This window comes from Euprymna scolopes, chromosome 40, assembly GCF_053919585.1.
Source record: "Euprymna scolopes isolate OS-2025 chromosome 40, ASM5391958v1, whole genome shotgun sequence".
Lineage (NCBI taxonomy): Eukaryota > Metazoa > Mollusca > Cephalopoda > Sepiida > Sepiolidae > Euprymna > Euprymna scolopes.
In genome coordinates, this window is record NC_136521.1 from 34,520,106 (window position 1) to 34,537,310 (window position 17,205).

The following is a 17,205-nucleotide window of genomic DNA, read 5'->3' on the forward strand; positions in this document are numbered from 1 at the left end:
CCCAATTAACCATTTTTATATGTTGTAGTATATCTTTCATGTTGGTCTCATGGTTTTACTGGATTCCAGGACAAGAATTTATCTAGTCTGGTGGAATATCCAGCTTCGTGCTATTACTTGAGGTAATATCACTTGGAGAAGGTGCACCATTCCTAGGAAAAGCTGTGGGGTAGCCGTAGTGAGGAGATCTTATTTGGGCTGCGAATACTATGTGATTTTGAATATTTGGTCAGGGTTTACTTCTATGGAAAAAGTATCCTCATGCCAGATTGTTCTGACAAACCCCTGTACAGAGAGACCTTAGACACTCAAGGATAATGTCTAGTAGGCATTCAAGTTCTGTGTGTGTGTAATGATAATTGTCACTTTATAGAAAGCTATCCTTACAAGATTGCAGTAGAGATTGTCGGACTGACTTCCTCATCTTGGTTGTTATCGTCATAACGTTTCGACCGTTTTGCCCTCCGGCCTTCATCAGGTGTTTTGTATCGATATAAAACACCTGATGAAGCCGGAGGGCAAAACGGCTGAAACGTTGTGACGATAACAACCAAGATGAGGAAGTGAGTCCGACAATCTCAATCAATGAAAACACCTCATCTCAAAAATACAGACAATTACTAAGATTGCAGTATCTGGTTGTGGATAGGCAGATGTCTCCGCAACCTCAATTTCTTAAGTGTTGCTGCATATATGGCACAAGACCACTAGTTTCTGTTGGTATATGTTATGTTCTATTTTTGTTTGACATTCACATAGCTGGGATCTCATGTGGCTCAGTAAACCAGCCATTGACAAATTCTATTATATGAACCATGTGCATGGTTAGGATGATTTAACACAGCTTCCACATGTATATTTCCAGGAGTACTCTTTTGTTTTGTCTCAGATTTCCTGCAGCTATCATAGACATGTTTATGCCAAAGTGGTCATTTTAAAGCCATCCTTCCTCTATGTTTACCCTTAAAACTTTCAAGGCCTTTGGTCTAGAATCAAATGGTAGTGTTTGTTGTCTTTGGTCAGAGGAGGACTCGAAGATTTTTATTGGCCCATCTATAGAGGTACCTCTTTCATAGAAATGTAAGGAATTATCTAAAAACTTAAAAAATTTCTGAAAGAACTAATTCTTTGTTTGCATATATTTTTTTCAAATATTTTACATGTTTGTACAAAATGTTAAATATTACTTTTTTCGGGTGGGTGGTGTCTTCACATTTTTTTAATACAATATCAAAATACCCTCTGCAATATCTTTTAACATTTAGAAATACATATGCATATATAATTTTTTTTCATGAGTTAGTAATTTTTGCAAATGCCAAGATTGGATTTTTTACATTTTTTTTTTTGTAACCAATTTCCTTATCTCTGTGTTAGGGAAAAGTAGATGACATTTTTGAAGGAGTGAGTGATTTTTTTAATGGAATCAACAGTTGTCCCTCTCACTCTCCTACTCTCCCTCTTTATACATGCATCTGATATATAGGAATAATTTTATTATTGCATTGGGTTAATTCATTTTGAGATTGGGTAGATTATCTGTTTATACAATTCTAACAATGATTTTTTTTCAACAGTTATGTTAAAATATTATGGTGACATTGTATTACTCGAAAGTATTACTGATTTACTTTTCACATAAAATATTAGATGCATCAGAAATGCATATTAAATAAAATTTGATAATGATTACTGAGCTACTCAGGGCTCTACAGACAATTTTTTATATTTGGTTGACCTTTGACAACTAAATATTTTCGTTTACTAGCCAAATATAAAATTTACTAGCCAAACCTACGTAATTTTTAGAATATGACATCTTTGTTCCATGACGAGTATGTACACAAAGTTTTTTTTTTTTTTTTTTTTTTAGATAAGCACCAAATTTATAATATAAATTTTAGTATAAATATTTGAATTTCTTCAGATGTTTTTTAGACAGCCATTGTTAAAAAAAAAACGGTATATTGTTTTATTAAATTTTTGTTTAAATAATTTGACTTTGCTTTTATTTAAACAAAAAACGCTTGATAAGACATTTTTCAGACTGCATTAAGCTTTGGAAGATTGTCGGTGAAAAAAAAACAAATATTAAGAGATAAAGGTTTTATTATTTTTAGTTGTCACTTGAAAAAATCACCCACAAATTACTGTTTTACTCAACGTAAAACCCTGTTACATGAAAGTAAAAAAAAAATATTTCAAAATGCAAATTGATCTCCATTAAATTAATTGAATTATTGCTATATTTATCTAGAATATCCGATACAGTGTATGCATACACACTAATATCCTCAAACTTTATATAAATAAATATAAACCTTAATTTTTTTATTTGATCTTCACAGACCCCTGAAACCTATCAATACATACTTCATCATATTTTTCATGAAAAGTGTTTGAGTTTCAATCTCTAGCACCTCCTTGTAAAACACTACCACCACTGCAAAGAACTTTCCTTTCTTTCTCTGTGTGTCTAATATGAAAATGGAATTTCCATGAACAGTGTCTTTCAAGGACTTATATCTCTGGGATGTTGCAACATGTTTATCTTAATGTCAGTAAACATTTGTCATACCATCATCATAATCAAATTTAATTCATTTCATTCATTAATCCTCTCATAATATTCCTCATTCAACTGTCTATCCATCTCATTAACTCTTTTTCTCTAGTGGATTTTAACCTTGATAAGTGATGACTCAATAGTAAAGAAAAAAAATGTTATTTTTACATTCAATATTAAATTTACCATAATGGCTATAGTGTTTTCTAATGGACCAGAAGACAGGTTCAATTCTCTGTCAAGTCATAACTAAGACTAAAAAAAATAGTCTATGATATCTCCTTTCTAAACATTCAGTATTATAAGTTAATAAAAAATGGAGTAATCTTCTCCCCTACATTTCAGGGTAGTAGCTAACAAAAAGGAAGTCTTTGGGTCAACCTTGACTATAGTTGATCCATTTATTTTATTAAAATAAAATTTGGATGCATGCTACATAATTAAAAATCAAAAGACAATAACATTGAACTTTGTATAGCTTAATATTTAATGTTCAAATTTTCTTTCTCTTTCTCCTTATGAAAAATGAAATGAAACTATGGTACTAACCCTAGACATGTTTAACCTGCTTCTTCCAAAGTAGTAAGTTTCATTGGCATATGAAATTCATAAGCAACCCCTAGTCACATATGTATCCCCTTAAAGAAGATGATGTTAAGTTTTTGCAGGTCTTGCAGGGAGTTGTCCACATCCTCCTACATACGGTGTCTGGAATTCCCTAATTGGTCACTTATCTGGTACTAACTAGGCTCAATGTTGCTTAACTTTGGTGATCTAACGAGAACTGATATGTCAACTTGATTATATAGTGTATCCTTTCTCCTTAGTTTTTTTTTTTCTGTGTTTTGTATTTGTTTCTTTTGATTACTAACCTAGTCTTTTGATCTTCCCTTCCTCTTTCCTGGCTGTATTACTCTTCAGTGACCATTTCACTTTTAATTCTCATTCTCCCTTTGCTTTCTCTTTTTTTTTTTTTTTATTCTCTCTCTCTCTCTCTTTCTCTCTCTCTCAAATGTATGTATGCTTTGAAAACCATGTGCCACAGTTCAATTTGAGGCATATTAGTAAAATTTGTTATAAACCTATTGGATAACCTGTAATACATGGATGTCAGTGATTTTACCAGAGTAAGAAGTATCATGCATATATAATTAGATGCCACAAAAAAAGATGAATGATGTCATGAATCTACCATTCTTTATTTGAGATCATCCATTTTAAATTGTATATGCACACACATACAAAGATAACTGCAAAGTCGTGGAGACAGACTGTATGAAAGAAAGAAAGAACAAATACAAGAAATGGAAACGTTTGAGATTTAACTGCTTTCATTTGGATCAATGAACATAATCGGAAATGGTGCAGATTTGAAATTGTAAAACAAACAAAAAAACAAAAAGACAATGCAAAAACATATTTTTGGTTTGTGCGAAAAACTGGCTATTCGAAAGCAGACCTACATTCTACCACAGGTAAGGTAGGTTAAAATGGGTGTATTGACAAATAAATGGGGGCATATATTTTCGAATACTTGTTCACAAATGATAAAGTTCTTATTTACTTGCATCTCATAGATACAAGGTCTGTTATTAATCTGGAGTATATATCTTCCACCCTCTGGTTTGTCAAAGTGAGGATAGATCAAAGGTATTTGAAGCGGTCAATCTTATCAAGAATATTTGACCAATGATGATCGGCTACTTTTTCAGTAACTTTTTTTTTTTTTTTTTCTAATTCATCTTCATGCCAAATTTGAAGGTAAAACATTATTTTTCAATGGATGATTAGATTATTTGGATTCTTCGGACTACTATTCTCATCTTAAGTGTTAGTTTCATGTTTCGGTCTATGTAACTTCTGAACTTCATATATATCTTTCTGTTGAACTCGGAAATCTGCACGGAATTTTGATTGAAACTCTTTATTCAATCCACAGCTGTAACATTCTCTCATTCTGTCAGCCATGATTGGATAGAAGTTTTAAGTAATTTGCAATGGCATTTTGAGTTTTGGGTTTGTTTGTTTTTATTTATTACATTTTCACCCCAAACAAGGCACATTGCCACTTTGATGTAGGATGTTGATCAGGAACATAATCTACAGGTGTACTATGTGCGAAGTTGGGCAGCAAGATGTCGGTTCGCGTTACACTTGAACTTCTGCATGTCAGTACAGTTGGGGAAGCAGGAACCCGGAAGGGAATTCCAAAGTCTAGCGGTTCTGGGGAAGGAACTACTGGAGTAGAAGCCTCTCTTACATCTAGGGATCTCTACTGTGAAGGGATGTGATTTAGCTGCTCGTCGGGGGTATTTATGTTGAGGCGGTACAAGTGCTTGCAGTTCGTCGGAGGGATGCTACATTGCGTCAATGAGACAGAGGCTGAAGCTTAGAAGACATTTCAGGACCTATCAGGTTGGCGACTCTTTTGAACCTTGTCTAGGAGCGAGAGACTAGTAACAGATGCATCAGCCCAAATATGACAACAATACTTCATACATGGGCGAATGGTGGCCTTATAGAGGTACAGGATACTTTTGGGCATTAGTAGCTTTCTAGCACGGTAGAGAGAACCTACCTTCTTCGCAGCAGTTTTTGCATACACTGAGGATTGAACCTTCAGTTTTCAGAAGAGTAATTTTACAACTGAATTTTACCAAGTACTTTATCCATTATGTCACGGCTCCTTTCTGATTGGATGTCAGTAAAATTGTTGCCTAGAATTACTATGTCACCATAGTTCAGGTTTTTAAGTACAAACTCCCACCACATGGTGATCCCTGGGAAGTTCCCGAGAGTGTGCGATGTAATCCAATCAACAGCAAAGTTGAACGTGGGAGAAAAGACACATCTTTGTTGGACAATAAAGTGGATTTCAAAAGATTCCAATTCTTAACCATAAACACAGACTTTAATGTGACTCAAACTGTAGTAGGCTTTCAGTCAGTCCAGAGCACTCGGTGATCAATTGAATCAAATGCAGCAGCAAAAAGCAATAAAGCAGATAGTGGTCTTTTGCTAAAAACATCAATGATGTTCAAGAGTTTATCACAAGTGATGATTTGTTTAGCACATTCACAGCTAGGACAGAAGTTGCATTGGTTTGGTCTTGTTTATGTATCGTACAGATAGTGGAAACATTTTAATAAGATGGTAGCAAATATTTTTTGCATCAGTCTCAATATGGTTTATGCCATAATTCTCCAAGGAAGGAGGTGAGGGAGGAATCCACTCTCGTACATGGAAGATAATTCTATGGAGGATCAGAGCCAAAAGATTGAGAGAATGCTCATAAATATCCACTGTAAGACCATCTTTCTTATAGTTGTGCTATTTTCAACTTCACAGACCAACAAATATATTACCTCTTATAGAGATCATTTATCATCAGAATTTCTAAGAGCCAGTCTTCATAGAGTTTGTCATCAGATTTGGTTTAATATCCATTTTACATGTTAACATAGATTGAACGACTAAGAAATCACTCCCAAACTAACCTTTCTCTGACTAGGTCTTAATTTATCCATCTTTCTTCCAAGTCTGTTCTTATCACTTCTTCCCATGTTTTCCCCTGTGAAAAAATCCTGATACCTCAAATTTTCTACATTTACTAATACAAGCATGCTCATTCATTTTTTTTTTTTTTTCAATCTGACCATACCATCAAAGTCTCCAGATCCTGCTACTCCAATTCTTCTTCATCTGATAACACAAGGATTCTCATTCATTCTTTCAATGTAGCCATACTATGGAAGTCTCATGTTGTGCACACATATCTGTATACTATCCAGATTTAATCTTCCTCGATTATCATCAAATCTAAGCCTGTCTTTAAGACATCCATTGTATCACTCATATCGCATACTCATGCAAAATAAGGCTATTTTTAGAGACATATAATTATAAAAAGCACCAGGTTTTAAAGTGTGGAACAAATTCATCCATCAGTTATTTTGTGAGATTTTAAAAGTTGGGTCTAAATAGCATTTAACTTTGATTCTAACTAATTTTCTTTTGTTATTTTTTCACTTTACAGTAGTAAGAAATTGTTGCTTGCTCAAACAATTTGTAATACATAAATATATTTCAATTATGAGCAAAAAATCAGAAGCAGCAAGGGGGAATAAGTAATATTTTTGATTAAAGAATATTGTCTTCTCTACAACTAAAATTTTATTTCTTTTTTCTGTATAAGCTTAAAAAAATGTGTAAATAAAAAAAATAAATAAATAAAAACTGAGATTAGTTCATTACATGCGGAGTGAAATATGAGGTGCGTGACCCACTTCCCATAGCAGTAGAGCAACAGAACTTGGCACACTTATTAGTCTTTCTCTACATAGGAACCACCTAGAGTTATGCATTTCTCCCATCGTTTGATGCAGCTCTGGAGACCATTTTTGTAGAACACCCCAGGTTGGTCCTCCAACCACGACGTGACTTTAGAAATCAAGGCTGCATCATCTGGGAAACGCTTTCCTTTCAAAAACAACTTCATGGCTGGGAAGAGGTGAAAGTCAGAGGGTGAAGGGTCAGGAGAGCAGGGAGGATGGGGGAGGATTTCATAAGCCCATCCTTCTGATCTGGCAACATGCGAGTTGTGGACCGGAGCGTTGTCCTGCAGGAGGATGGTACCTTTGCTGATCTTGCCCCGCCTCTTGATTTTGATAGCTTCCCTTAATTTCCTCAAAAGTGAAGCATAATAGGCTCCTGTAATTGTGATGCCCTTTGCCAGGAAATCTGTCATCACTACTCCGTCCTAGTCCCAGAAGACTGAGCATGACCTTGCCAGCCGAGGGCTGCACCCTTGCCTTCTTTGGAGGTGGTGAGTCCAAGTGCTTCCACTGCATTGGCTGGGCTTTGGTCTCTGGATCATAGTGATGGACCCAGGTTTCATCCTGTGTAATCAGTCTTTTGAAAAACTTTGACTCATCTTCTTGACACATCTCCAAATTCATCCTCAACCACTCGACATGTTCTCGCTTCTGGAATGGTATGAGCAACCTGGGAATCCATCTGGCAGACACTTTATGCATATGCAAATGGTCATGAATGATAGTTTCCACAGATCTTGGACTATTTGGCGAATAGTAATGCGCCAATCTTCCAAAATAGCAGCCTCAACTTGACGGACAGATGCCTCATCACTGCTCGACATTCAACAGACTCCATTTCACACCTGACTCAGTTCAAACACCTGTAAAACAGAAACCACAATTAGTTCAGGGCTGTAATTTGCCACATAATCCGTAGAGATATAAATCATTGCACATGCAACATTTCAGCTAGATCAGACAACTGGAAGTGGGTCAGGGGCATTACTTATTGCACACCCCTCGTACTGCTACTTGTCTATAGAACTAATTTTTAATAAACCTGACAAAATAATTTCTAGCCCAATAAAAACATAGTTATTCTTATTGCTAACCAGTTTCGGAAAATTGCCATCATTTCAGTAATTATAAGCAACCAGACTCATGAAAAACGATATCAAAAACTACCTGGTAAATATATCTGGTGAACCAATTGCAAACAATTGAATCAAATGCAGCAGCAAAAAGCGATGAAGCAGAAGGGGCGGTTAGAATCTTAAAAAGATTTCTCCATTAGAATGTCTGAGGTAGCTGATGAATTTCCCATCCTTGGCTAAGCCAAAATTATTTTTTAAATTTTAATAAAAGAAAAATAAATATAATGAAATTCTCTTCAATTTCAAATATGTGATAACTTTATTTTTGTTGAAAATTATTTAGATGTAAATAAACATTTAATCATTTATCGTTATAAATGTACAATTCTTTATCTTGTGTCATTAATATTTTTTCCAGCTAACTTTGTTAGGTTACGGGGGGGGGGGTATTTACTTTTTAAATGTTTTTCAATTTAATGCGCATAACATTGTGTTTCATCTTAAAGAAAAAGGGTCATTTGTTAATATGGTTGGCTTAATGTAGGATTTTTGGTCTCTTTCATAAAATATCCAAGTTAAAAAAAATTTAATGAATTAAATTTTTTTTCCTCCAAACTGTTTTCGCATGTTTTTACATGGTCCAAATCTGAGTTTTAGTGGGTTTTTTTTTTTTAATTATTTTGTTGTATTTTTTTGTTGACTTACTATTAAAAGAAAGATAAAGCTTGATCGTAACTTAACTGCAGATCATACTACAAAGATTCAATGTTAAAATGAATTTTATATGAACAGTTCTTGCTTCTGTGTCAATTTTGTACATTTTTTGAGAGATAAGATTTTCCCCAATGTTTAGGCTGATTTGATCTAATAATTATTGCTTCCATTATGATCAATTATTTACATACAAGATGACATGATACATTTGTAAGAATTTTTCATTTGTTCAAATATCACATTTTTAGTTATACACGAATAATTGACTTCACTAATAGCACACAAGATGATAATTTTTTTAATTTCCAACAAACTTTGAACAATTATAATTCACTGGCTATTATTTGTGCTACCAAAATAAATGTACCATTATTTTATGTTCAACAAAGACCTATGTGCCCAAATTAAGAGTTTTTAGATGTATCCATCATCATATTTGGTTAAACACCTGTTTTATATGCTGCCATGTGTTGGGCAACTTCAAAAAAAAACATCTAAATTAACTTATCAATGGCCATGTATTTATCTTTTTCTCAAATCCATTTTCATCACTTATGTTTTCTTTAGCCTTTTTGAAAAACTGGACCTGCTACCTTGACTGTTCTACATTTACATTTACTGACCCAAGAACTTCCAGCCATTCTTTTAATGTGGCCAGACCGTTACAGTCTCCTGTTCTGCAATAATGAAAATGAAGTTTTTATTTGAGATACCTAATCACAATAGAATAAATATTAATATATTAAGTGGGTTTCTACCAGAACTTTGTTTAATTTTTGATTATTGAGTTGTTATCAAGACACCATGCCAGCCATTTATTATTTTAACTTTAGATTTGACACTACTTGTGTTTCAAAGTTAATGAATGCTTTACAATAAGTTAAAACACAAAAAAACTTCTCCAGGTAGGTAGAAAAGTAACTTAGCTTGCCTTTGGTAACATTTATTTGTTTGATTATTGACCTTTTTTTTTTTCATTTTCTGCAAAATGTTATAATTGTAACTTTGATTACACATTGCATTATTATTTTCCTTATTTTAGATACAAGGTGTCTAAAAAGTCACTGAAGAGTTTTGAACTTAAATAGATTTTTTATTTTTGATATCTTTAATTTTAGCACAATCTGACTAAGATATTGGGAAATTAAAAAAAAAAAAATTGTAAAATTCAAATAATCTTTATTTATGAAAAATAATGCCTTATAAATATTGTCCATTTTCAGCTTTACATATTGTACTCTTTCCAAAACATTATTCATGACAGATTGCAGAATCTCTGGATTGCGATTTAACTCCCTTATTTCATTCCTGATGTTTTCCTTCAATTCTTGCAGAGTTTGTGGTTTGTTAACATTGTGCTGTGACTTGGGCTATCTCTTACATAAGCTCTTTGAGTCAAAACAATTGGGCACTGATTTTGGTAAAATAATTTTAAAACTTGCATACGTTGTTCAATGCTAGTTATCCATAATTAACTTCCAAAATATTATCTGTGAAATATTTGAAATAGAGCAAAAAAAAATCATTAATAGTAAAATGACAAAGATTTTCAACCCTTCAGTGACTTTTTCGACACTGTATAATGGAAATAAAAGTTTGGTTTTGAATAGCAATTTTTACCAATTTTTTTATATTGTATTTTAGAACAACACTAAAAATGGTTGTTGAAGGAAATGGTTCGCGTTATTCGCCCTCAACGGGCATGATAGCAAAAGAACTTTGTGAGAATGATGATCTTGGAACCAGCCTCATCCTCGATCCATACCTTGGATTTATTACTCACAAAATGAATACAAAGTAAGTAAAGTCTTTTTCATTTCTCCTAATTACCAGTCATCATCATATATTTTATTGTCTGATTTTCCTTTGTCAAGGAATCTGTCGTTTTCTAATATCCAGCAATTTCAGTCTCCAAGTTTGGCAGATTTAAAGGTTGATTCTGTTCATTAAGATCTTTGTTAATGGTTTTGCATCCAATTTTTATTGGGTCATCCAATTTTCCTCTGGCTTTTCTACCTCAAGATCCTGACATTTTCTCATCCAAGAGTTGCTCTTCTCAATGTGGTGAAACCAACGTATCTGATTAATCACGAGGAGTTCAAGTTTTGGTATATTTAGCCTCATCAGCAGAGTATCGATGTTGATATGCAGTCTTATCTAATCCAACATTGTATAGCCTTCTGATCATTGCTCTGTTATTACACTGAAGACGGACAAGTGAGGACCCAGCACTTACCTCCATATAACAGCACACGATGCAACTGTTGCATGATAATTATAAGGATAAGACTTGGATTTGAACCCCCCCCCCCTTTTTTTTCTTTTTTCTTGACTATTCACCCACTCACCCCTATTTTTTTTTTTTACTGAGGAGAGTAGAAAATGGACCTTAGGTTTACTTTTGGCAGCCTCGTAATTCTCACTTCCCTTATTTTTGTCTTTTAGTTCTCGCGTTCCATAAGCAATGTTTATGATAAAGAGGAAAGAATTGCTATTTTCTAGGTCAAAATCTATCAACACTTATCGTTGGCTCTTTTTTTTTTCTTAGCTCCTTACATGAAGTGGCTTCATGCCTTGTCTGGAGTGATTTTCATAAATGAAAAACTATAAAATTATACCACGGTTAGTTCCATTTATTTCCTGGGGGCCATGCTACATAAGATAAAATAGGGATCACTTGTTCTCCCATTTTTTCCCTTAAAAAGTTAGTTTGCAATTTAAAACGCAAAAAAAAAAAAAATTCATCATTTACTTTATTTTTATGTTACCAAACCTGTTAAGATTTGCATTGCATATTCATAATATTAAAAAAGATGATTGATTCTTGTGTAGTCTGTCATTAAATTACTGGTTTGTTAAGTGTAATTTCATTAAAAAAAAATAGTAATTGAGCTTTTTCTTATTTTTCCAGTATCTTTCTAATGACGAAATCACCATATGTTGCGTGAAAACAATTGTTGCTCTGTATATTTTGAATAAACATTTTAGATTATAATTGATTAATATGTGTATGATTAATTAAAATGTTTTTTTTTTTATTAATATTTTGTGTTTTTCTCATATCAACTAGTCCTTTATGTTAGTAAGTGTCAAATTGTTTTAATTAATTTTTACTTTCTTGGCCTTTGGGCCAAGATCACAGTGTAGTATCTGTTTTGATGCTACACTTCACCTTTTCTGTCCTTAGTCAGTGGAGAAGAAATCCTACATGACTGAGACGATTTTTATTCTTGTTCTTTACCAGAGTGCCTCCTTTTAGTAGTTGGATTTTCCCCACATTAAAAACTGACCGTGTGTCTAATTCTGCCTTTGTAGGGAGGCAAGTAAATAGGAACTAAAATGTTTTTTTTTATTGGATAAACACTGACCATTTTTAAATATAATTTGCTTAAGAAATCTTATTTGTAACTTGCTGGTTGTAAAATATACTTAAATATATTTTGATTCATGTAGGTTTTGTATTATTACAGATATAATCTATATATACAGTATATGCAGATTTGTATTATCTATTGAATATTTTATGTATATTCAAAGATTCATCCACTCTGATGAGTCATAGACAATGAAACACATGTCAGTGGATAATTATATTTTTAAAATAATATCTCTCTCTCTCTCTCTCTCTCTATATATATATATATATATATATATATATATATATATATATATATATATATTTGTTTTTATTATTAAATATTATTTTATGTGCATATGTCCCATAAAATATGAAAGCATTCATATATATATAGGAATAACAATAAGGCAGCGGAAAAAAATGAAACTAACAGCGTTTTGAAGTTAATATTGCTAAAAAAACAAAATGCCAAACAACAAATCTTATATATATAAGATTTGTTGTTGGCATATATATACATGCGTACTGATTGCAAGTTTTAAAAAAAATAACTTGGGTGCCATCAGCTAGAATCGAAACCAAAACTTTTAGTGCTTCAGTCGCGTTCCCTCATTTAGTGTTCCAGCTAAGTTCGCTACTGTTTCAGCTAACTTGACAAATAGATAAGAAAGATTTAAAATTAAACCATTTCTAGCTATGTGATTGAATTTGCACACACATAAAACTAATAAAAAATAGGCTGGCAAGTTAAAATGAACATTTTGCATTTCAACTTGCCGACATATTTGTGTGTGCGTTATCCATCCATCCATCCAAACAAAGATTTTACTTGTTTTAAACCATCTTTGATATATGATTACTATTTTCTATTATATTTAGTACTAGCAGGGGTACCCGGCATTGCCCAAGTGTTTGTTTCCGGGACGGGGGGGGGGGGGGTAAAAAAATGTTATGGTAGGTAAGTAGGAAGAATCAAACCCAGAGTCATGAGTAAAAGTAGGAAAATAAAGTGTGAAAAAAAACAAAAAAAAAAACATCTGCAACGTTAACAGTTCGGCCACCAAGAAAAGTCCATTCCAGTTGTTTAGGAAAAAAAAAAAAAAAAAAACCGACTACAGTAGGTCGGCGCGAACGTGAAAATATAATGTGAATTGTCCAGCACGCTAACCACTACGCCACAGAACACTGCAGCTTAGTTTAGTGATTTTAAATAACTTCACATGAAAGAACTACGAAGCCAAACCGGTGTTCTCTTCTCAACTGTTCCTTGTGAACGATCCCCAAACGGTGTTAAGTGGTGGCAGGGGGAGGAGGAATTTATTAGAGAGAAAATATTTTACCACTTCCATTGATCTTAACCGATTTTGGCCGTGACTTCTCAGCAGAAAAAGTATAGAAATCTAAGATTATCGAGGAATTTGAGAAATAATAAGCCTATAACACACCTCAGATATTGTTCTGCCGTTTGTGCATATTATATTTGCATGAAATATCTTGATTTTTAATCCTATTAAGGTCAAAATCCGACCGGAAAAAATGAGTTCATTTTATTTATATAGAGATTATATGACCAATAGTTTAAGAGTTTATCAGTAAAACACACGTTTCCTGTGTTATTTATATAGATTTCGTTTTTGTTTTTAATTTATTGAATATATTATATTACTGGAGGCCCCGGTCAGTCTTGAAAGACCATGGTTACCCCCACCCACATTTAAGGGTGCTTGTGTAGATAATTGTGAAGCAAGGGTTTATGCAATCTCCAATCACATCTCTCTTGAGTCAGCACTGTTTGATTCCAATGGCAAGAAGTGCGCGACAACTGGATACAATTCTGAGATGAGTGGAAAGCACATACAGCACCTGGTATTCCCACTAGTTTTAATACTGACCAGGTTCAGCATGGCTTAACAGATGATTGATTACACAGGAACTGGTATGCCAACATGATTATTATTGAATTTATAATGGGACTTGTTAAACTGATTTTGTACTGATAGCTGGTCAGCATTGTCTTAATTTCTGTTCTCTACTGACATCTAAATTTAAAGTCTCTGCCATCTGTCCTGTTGCAGCAACATCTTTGATGGTTTGGACATGCAGCTTGTTACCTGCATAGGAATTTGATTATGATAAGTAAATCTGAAGGATGTTTAATCTTCGACAAGTAAATTTGTATAAACCATGATAGTACAACTTTGTTGCTTGGTTTGATTGTGTTGGCATTCTTATAGGCGGGATCACTTGAATGTTGCCAACATCACTAAGTGAAAGTGGTGGTATGAAACTGACTGAATTCGAACTTGGTACATCCATGTCAGCGGTACACTTCGTTATTCACATAACCACTGTCACCTCTATGATTGAGTGCTGCAAGTGTATCGATGGACTGTTGAGGACCTGGACAAAAACCATTACAAAAGATTCTGTGGAGTTCTCAGGTCGACAGTATTGAATTTAGTAGTCAGTGATCAACTGTCTGACCAGTTGAGCTATAAACAAATTAGTTGAAAAGAATATTAGCGAGTTTATTATAAAAGATTGGAATGTTCCATTATGCTTAGATGGGCAAGTTCATTCTTTAAGTTCTGATTGGCTGCTAATCTGTCAGTGGATGATCTATTAGGAAAATTCTTGCTTGAATTAAGCAATGTTTACATATCAACTTGTCCTTTATGTCAATTTGATTTTACATAGGTGGTTGGCCTTTAATAATTTGGCTCACAATTTGGTTAATCATCTGCATTCTTGCTCAGAACCATCGTGCATGATTCAGGATGTAGAGCAGGCAAGGAAAAAGCAGACTCAACCTGGCTGGAATAAGTGCTATTACAGTAGAGGTTGGAAGGTGTAGGGGAGATAATTTGGCCAACACCTGACCTAATATTACTGTTTATTCCTTACTCAAAATTTTGTTTGTGTATTTTTTGTGTGAAAATTTACCATATAAATAGATTTTTTTCCTAAAAGAAAACGATTGTTAGTTTATTTATCTCCTTTTCAAAAGGTTAGGCACAAGGTCAAGTGTGGTTTTGAAAAACCATATTCTGCCCTACAAAAAAATGCCTGAGCAGTTTTGTCAACATTTCCACTAGGGGGTGCTTCAAGTGATTAGAAATAAACTAACCCCTTCTCAAAGACCAGATGTGGGGGCAACCCCACATATCTGACCAGTCAAGTCAAGTCAAGGATTCGTCACTTGACACTCAGTCCAACAGGTGAGGGGCCGGGAACCTGCCCAGCACCTGTTTGAATGAGGTACACCGCCTGGGTAATACCTAGGAGGTCCACCCTCCCAGGCCTTGCCACCGGGCTTTCCGGTGGGGCAAGTTTATTGCTTGCTGTCTGAGGCGCCCCGACCGGGGAATGCCGACGGGGTTACTCAGGCAATTTTTAAAATTGCAGGAGTGCCCCTCCTTTAGGGGAGCCTGCGGGGTTCCCACTTTCCGGCCTTGTGCCACATTTTGCTGATGTGGGCAGCAAATAAATATCAACCCCTTCTCAAAGAGTGAAATTAAAGCTTGAGAAGATGAATCACCTCTGAATTAACAACTATATTTCAACCCGTCAGCAACAACGCTACTCTTGGGCTAATGGTCAAGATTGTATCCTTTATATGAACACTCACTTGAGCTGTGTCAAGAGGTTGTATTCTGCCAAAGGAGGAGAATGTTGGGTTCTAATTGTTTACACTTGTTATTATTGAATATATTTAAAGACAGGAAAAGTTTTAATCTTATTGAAACTGTACCCTCAAAAGCATGACTAATATGAATATGATAGATTACATGACTTTGAATGTACCTCAGCTTTATGGTTGGGAGCAAAGTGTAGTATATGTTCTGATAGTACATTTCTTGTCTTCAGTGAAGCAGAAATTTTTCTAAACTGGTACAGTTTATTTTTGTCTCAATCTAAAATCTGATTGAATTTTTCCCCACATTAAGAATCGACCTTTGTAAGAAGGCAAGTAAATAATAAAAGTTGAAATAAAATGAAAATATTATTCCAAAATGTCACTGATTTAAATCTTTAGTTTGAATTTTTAACAGAAATTATTTCATTAAATTTTACATTCAGACACTAGAGGAGAATTATATCTGGTTTATTACTTCACTGGCTTTTAAAGATTTCTTATTGACACAGATAATCTGAAATAGTAGTTTAAATTATGGGTTCTGGTTTTAGTAAAAGACACCTAAAGAGGGTTAAAGAGTACATGAAAACATGGATACATAACAATAAGTTTGCATCATGTAATAGCATTTTTAATTTTTTTATCCTATCAATATAAAGTTATGTATGTGTATATATTTGTATGTACAGGATTCAATCTTTAACTAGTCCAATCATATTGAATTTTAGAATACAACTGTTAAGCATAGGAGGTTGTAATGTGGACTATATTTAGTTTAATTTAGTTATATGCAAAGAGGAAAAAGAGGTGGAAACCCTTCATTAAAATTTTGTTTTAAGATTTTTGTGAAATTTTTACAGTAGGTATTAAGCACCACTTAATAAATATTCCTTAAATTTCAAAATCTTTGAAGAATTTTCCATCCATCGAGCACGGCCGTAGCCGAGATTGAACTCACTACATTGAATTTGCATATAATGAAAATTACGAAAAAATATAACATAGAAAATTAATTATTAATGATAACAATTTTCGAAACCCATTAGCGAAAATTAAGTTTTGCTAAATTGGCCAAAGATTTTCAGTTTTAAAGAGATTTACCTCCCTTTTGTTACAATTAGAATGATCCGGGTTCTTTTTTTTTTTTTTTATATTTTTTTATTTTTTTTTATTTTGCAAAACTCAATTTTTGCTAATTGTCTTTGAAAACTATTTTCTTTAACAATTAATTTTTTACCTTATCGTTTTGTTTTGTTTTTTTTTGTAATTTTTGGATATGTTCATTACTGTGACATGACAATTCAGAAGATACCATTAGTTTCACTTATAATTCAATATTTCAATTGTCAAATTTCGCTACAATAAAGAACCAAAATTACTTATAAGAGTTATTTCCCATGACTTCTTAAATGTACTGCCTGTCATATGCAGAATTATCTTGAGTATTTGAGGGAAGAGTCCTCGTTTTTATCCTGTTATGACCATCTGATGCACCACAGATCATGCAACAGAAACGGGAG

General features: G+C 33.6%; 1 protein-coding gene across 2 annotated transcripts in view; it reads left to right on the forward strand.

Moving 5' to 3' along the window:
• LOC145265485 (uncharacterized) overlaps positions 1 to 17,205 on the forward strand; it is a 117,926-nt gene that overhangs the window by 37,418 nt on the left and 63,303 nt on the right. For both annotated transcript variants that reach the window (XM_080121359.1, XM_080121360.1), the window contains exon 3: positions 10,335 to 10,487. In XM_080121359.1, coding sequence (XP_079977485.1) covers positions 10,348 to 10,487 — 140 coding nt within the window. In that variant the 5' untranslated portion in view covers positions 10,335 to 10,347. The remainder of the gene's footprint in view (positions 1 to 10,334; positions 10,488 to 17,205) is intronic.